At 38.1% G+C, this 5,619-nt stretch overlaps 1 protein-coding gene across 1 annotated transcript; it reads left to right on the top strand.

Annotated features, from left to right (window-relative positions):
- Positions 1–1,104: 1,104 nt before the first annotated feature.
- LOC124995970 (cystatin-A-like) lies at positions 1,105–2,019 on the top strand. Its single transcript, XM_047568752.1, has 4 exons — positions 1,105–1,164; positions 1,271–1,357; positions 1,459–1,560; positions 1,730–2,019. The coding sequence occupies exons 1-4, from the start codon at positions 1,105–1,107 to the stop codon at positions 1,856–1,858; spliced, it is 378 nt and encodes a 125-aa protein (XP_047424708.1). The 3' UTR covers positions 1,859–2,019.
- Positions 2,020–5,619: the final 3,600 nt, after the last annotated feature.

Here is a 5,619-nt window from a genome sequence, read left to right as displayed (position 1 = left end):
CCTGCAATTAGACGCCCAGTAGCACAGCTAGACCTCAATTAGCTTTTTTCTTTTAAAGGTGAAATTTTTACCTTGGTCCTTTACAATGCCAATTAATAGGTGACAAAGCCTGAAATAAACACAAAAATGTAGGCAAGGATGGACGTCTTTATGGAGCAGAAATGTTTTTAATATAAAGATGTGCAGTCTGATCTATTCCACTCCTCTTACCCACTTCCTTCAATCATTTTCTGAACTTAGTAATGCAATTCAAATGAATGGTCACAGATTACATCGTGGATTTAATCTTCATGTAGTTTATTTACAATTTATAATTTTAAAATGCCAAAAAAAAAAAATTCTAATCTAATCTTGATCAGATTTTTTGCAGCCAATCTGAGCACTTAAACAATAATGAGCTTGAAGACAATCTCCATTCATTTAGGTGACATTTCCAACTAAATCTGACCAGGAACCAGGGAACACATTTTTGATCTGATTGCAAAGAAAAGTGTTCCAGCCCCCGGACTGTTTGTTTGACACGCCTACTGGCATCTGTTTGAGTTGCACAGTAGCAACTGGTGAACTTCAAAATTCTTTGTAATCTTTTATCTTGAATCAGATAACCTTCGAGGGAACTCAGGCCTGAAATTGAGCATATTCTCTGTTTAGGAGCGGGTGCACCTCGAACCAAATCGATGGGGCAATCGTAGGATCTGTGAGGAGGGAGGGATGAGGCTCTTACTAAAAACTTCTTTCAGATCACGATAGCACTCCAGAATGGATGACAAGTCAGATTTGTCTGTCTCATGTGTCCCTGTCACATCTTTTAGCCCAACACACAACCCTTCCCACTTCCTAGTCACCCTGTGGACAATGATCTTTCAACCAGGGAAACAATAAAATGAGAGGGTTGTTGGAATTAATGCAACAATAACATCTGGTCCTCCAGGACCGCCGCAGACAAGTGTTCTGAGTTGGCTGGGTTCATGTTTGGCCAGTTCATAATGTCACGACTGAACAAGGCAACATTCAAATTCACTCAGTTTTTATTTCTGAGAATGAGTAAAAATCACTTTTGAAGAGGCCAAATACATGATACAAAGAATCGTACGAGAAACATTCATGAAGGTTGAGCAACACAACGATGTAGCTCCACCCGTCATGTCTTGGATCCACACTCCAGTCTGAACCAGGCAGTAACACTGTATAAATATGATGGATAACCACTAGACTATAACCACTTGAGACACACAACAGAAGACAGTTGAATTCTCTGTCCACTTCAAAGAGTTTCATCAGAAGGACTAACGTTACTTGTGGAGGATTCACTGAGCCTAGACCAGCCACTGAGGAGATTCAGAAGATCTGTGATGAGGTGAGCTTCAGTTCACATTCACATCTCACATCCTTCATTCAGAACTCTCTGCTCTGAATTTCTGTCTGGATTTACATCATATTTTATCTGTTCACAATCAGGTGAAAGGCCACGTGGAGGAAAGAACAAATAAGAAGTATGAGATATTCACAGCCCTTGAATACAGGAGCCAAGTCGTGGCAGGAACTAACTATCTTATCAAGGTAATTTACACTTATTTAAAGTCTGATTATTCATCGTGCACTTGAAGAAAAAAGAAAGGCTCAGAGGTGTTATAGACTGATGTTATCGTTGGAGTTATTAAACTGAATCCTGATCTTCATTGTTCAGCTACTCAAAACTCGTGTTGACTTTCTTCTATTTTCTCTGCAGGTTAATTCTGGACCAACCAGTCACCTTCATGTGATAGTGTTTGAAGCTCTTCCGGGTGATGGAGGACAGAAATCAGTCTCTGGTTTAGAAGAAGGTCACACCAAAGATGATCCTCTGGTACCTTTCTAATGTGATCACAGCCTGGTACTGATCACTGTCTCCAGGCCACTGCCTCAATCATGTTGTTATCCTGAAATAATTAAACACAATATTAATTTCCAGTAATGATACAGGCAGTGATTAATTTCCAGTCTGTTGACAAACAAATAAATAAAGAATTTGTCATTTGATTCTTTGTGTTGTTGTGGTTGTTATTTTCATTTATTGTCAGATTTCTTGCTGCCAATGTGACAACTTAAACAATAACGAGTCTGGATGTTCATTAATTCATTTAGGTGACATATTCTACATAATCAGAGCTGAATTTAATTTCTCACATTTGAATTATGAGTAAAAAGTCAAATATTAAAGCATTAGAATAATCACATACAGCGCTACTGGATCTTAAACAACCAAACAGAATAGAAACAAGACAACTGCCCACACAATAGTAATAGCCGAAGTCCATTTATTTTACATGGTGAAAAAATTTGCAATCTGAGATACAAAAAAGTCTGAACCGGGTCTTGACCTTCCTACTCTCACCTTATAAAGCCGTTTACCGACTCTGTTCTGGAAACGCGCTGTGCAAATAAATAATATTACTGAATTTGCATGGTATCTGTGAAGGTTCTCCTTCGTCCAGGTCATGGTTTTCCTGTCATGTAACATCATCAGCTATATCTTGTATTTGTATCATCATAAGATTGTATGTGTATACTGTAGTCAGATGTATGTATCTCATTTCTCTTACTGCTCTCTACTCTTTCTTTTCTGTCTGTGCTTCACCACATCTCCTAACTACCCTTCATGATCCCATGATAGGAACAAACTAATTTAACTATTTTTCTCTCAAAAATAACATCCTGATATTGCAGAATAAATGATTATATTGTGTCATGGCTGTGAAATTATATGTGGTTATAATGGGAGTCAATGGAACGTTTCTTTTTACTCAAGACTGTAGTAAATTTTAAGTCTGATGTGACACAAAAATATTGTAGATAAGTCTTATCCAAGACTGCACCAGCCACCCAATATCAGTTTTATGGAAAATAACAACTTTTTGTGTCTGCTTTTTTTTATTTTATTAAAAGTATACTGACTTTGAAGCGGTTTAAGAGATTTATGGAGCAAACCCAGAGAAAATGTTAATCAGTTACGCTTTATAGCAGTTCTTTGTTATTAATTCAATAGGGTAGTGTATTTCACAGTGTTCTGTTGAATTTCAACAGAACAGACTTAGTTAAAAACAAATTGTGTCATATGCACCAACACAGACAAAATGATGGACAAAAATGTCCCTAATGACGAATGAGTGTTGAGAGAAAGAAACAATAAAGACCAAACTGCTCCTTGAATTGGACCCACTGGGAAGAGAGACTGGTGGGAAGAACTGGCTACCAAGTCAAGTTTCTGAAAGCAGAAAGACCAGAACATTAAACCCCTGCAATTAGCCGCCCAGTAGCAAAGCTAGATCTCAATTTGCTTTTTTCTTTTAAAGGTGATTTTTTTTTTAACATGGTCCTTTACAATGCCAAAAAAATGAAAAAGATTAATAGGTGACAAAGCCTGAAATAAACACAAAAATGTAGGCAAGGATGGACGTCTTTATGGAGCAGAAATGTTTTTAATATAAAGAGGTGCAGTCTGATCTATTCCACTCCTCTTACCCACTTCCTTCAATCATTTTCTGAACTTAGTAATGCAATTCAAATGAATGGTCACAGATTACATCGTGGATTTAATCTTCATGTAGTTTATTTACAATTTATAATTTTAAAATATCATGCATAATTTCCAGACTGGATCCTCTGGTCCTCTATTTTGACACGCCTGTTCTAAAGAAATGTGAATATGTTATATAAAGTGATCTGTGTATGATGCAGTTACTTTTCTTCTGTGGAATCTGATTTATGATGTCGATAAAAAAAAAAAAAAATCCTGGTACTACTAAATTACTAGCTGGTCGGGGCAGGAGTCGTCTTTCTACCCCGTGAGAAGACTGGCCACTCATCTCTTTCTTTGTCATGACTCGTCATCAGACCTCCAGGGACTCTAAAAATTAGTTAACACTTTTGAGAAATGTGACTTGTCCAAAACGGATTTCTCGAAGTTTGTTTGAGGTCACACAGGGCACGGAAGAAGCCCCTCATCAACCAAAGACAGAGGAAGACCTGGTTACTCTTTGTTAGGGATCGCAAGGATTGGACTGCTGATGACTGTGCTATGGTTCTCCTCAGTGATGGATCCAGTTTTGAATTTGTCGACTTACTGGTTAGGAGAAACCCTGGAGAAGCCTACAAACCAGACTGTCTTGAACCCAACAGTAAAACATGGGGGTGGATCTGTGATGATCTGGGGTTGTTTCAGTATGGGTGGAACAGGGAAAATGAACCAGGTCATGTACAGGGCTACTCTTGAAAACTGTCTTCTTCAATCAGCTGATAGACTCTTTCCTGCATCATTTGACTGGATTTTCCGACAAGACATTGCCCCTTGCAAGGTCAGTTAAAGTCTGGATGGAGAGCCAGAACATTCGAACCATGCCCTGGCCTGCTCAATCACCAGATCTAAATCCAATTGAAAATGTGTCGACCATCATGAAACTCAAAGAGGAGAACCACAGTCCCAAAATCAAAGCAAATTTGTTTGAATTTTGCAACAGGAATGGGCTGCTGTGACAGCAGGACAATGTCAGACACTGCTGTAAAGCTCAAAGTCGCTTTACATTAGATACATTATTCACCTGTAGACACCATGGTGGTGTGGCCAAAGACACAATGGACAGCCTAGGGATAGGGCTTTTCATTGGACAACTACTCTACCTTCTGAGCCACTGTTGCTCCGGGCAGTCATTTACCACAGAAAGCAGCAAATTACTCCTTCTGCTTATTCTTAATTATTTATTTTCCTCTCATTCTACTCAGAAACGTCAATGCAAGTTGTTACCTTATTTGTATTTATTTATCTAGTACAATAACTTATTTATGCAAATCAGAATAAATTTTAAGTTGTGCTAAGTGCTAAGTGCCTCCATGTTGAGTTAAGGCAGAAATGTCTGTTGAAAGTTCATTTATTTTTGAGTTGGGGCTATTTTATTTATTTTAAGTTAGACCAACATGTTAAATGGTTTTTATGCTGAAAAAGCTCTTGGTTTTGAGCTATACTTACTAACCACTCATTTTTTAAGTGTGCAGCTCACACGAAAAACAGTAAGTATACAGCCATGCATTAGACTTTTTTCCTGTCTCATGATGAGTTTAATCTATTTTAGCTCTGGTCTTTCTGATCTGGTGAGGGAATAATCTTTCTCTTTAGCTATTAAATGCTTCATATTCTCCAGAAAGTTGTGAAGCACCGTCTGCCTGCTGTGTGTTGTTGGGCAGTTCACATCAAACACCTGTAGGTGTAGGTATTGTTGTAGTTTGAACACAAGAGGGAGTCACTTTCCAGTAAATATCCAGCTCAAATATACTGTAGTGTATATTCATTAGAGGTGGGGGCGTTATATATTCAAATTATTGACTTCATTGTCAATTACTGAACATTATTACAATGTCTGTACCTGTTGGGAAGGTGACAGTTTAATGAGTAGCTTTCTAAAGAAATAAAAACTGTAACTGATGAGGTTTTCTGTTCACATGTAGCTCCACCCGTCATGTCTTGGATCCACCCTCCAGTCTGAGCCAGGCAGTAACACTGTATAAATATGATGGATAACCACTAGACTATAACCATTTGAGACGCACAACAGAAGACAGTTGACTTCTCTGTCCACTTCAAAGAGC

This window comes from Mugil cephalus, chromosome 18, assembly GCF_022458985.1.
Source record: "Mugil cephalus isolate CIBA_MC_2020 chromosome 18, CIBA_Mcephalus_1.1, whole genome shotgun sequence".
Classification (NCBI taxonomy): Eukaryota; Metazoa; Chordata; class Actinopteri; order Mugiliformes; family Mugilidae; genus Mugil; species Mugil cephalus.
This window is presented reverse-complemented; position numbering and strand designations above follow the sequence as displayed.

Bases quoted from the DNA above. Each gene is read 5' to 3' on its own strand.
- LOC124995970 (XM_047568752.1), top strand. From the start codon at position 1,105: ATGAAGGTTGAGCAACACAACGATGTAGCTCCACCCGTCATGTCTTGG. The intron at 1,358-1,458 runs GTGAGCTTCAGT...GTTCACAATCAG, and splicing joins TTCAGAAGATCTGTGATGAG to GTGAAAGGCCACGTGGAGGA. The intron at 1,561-1,729 runs GTAATTTACACT...TTTTCTCTGCAG, and splicing joins GAACTAACTATCTTATCAAG to GTTAATTCTGGACCAACCAG.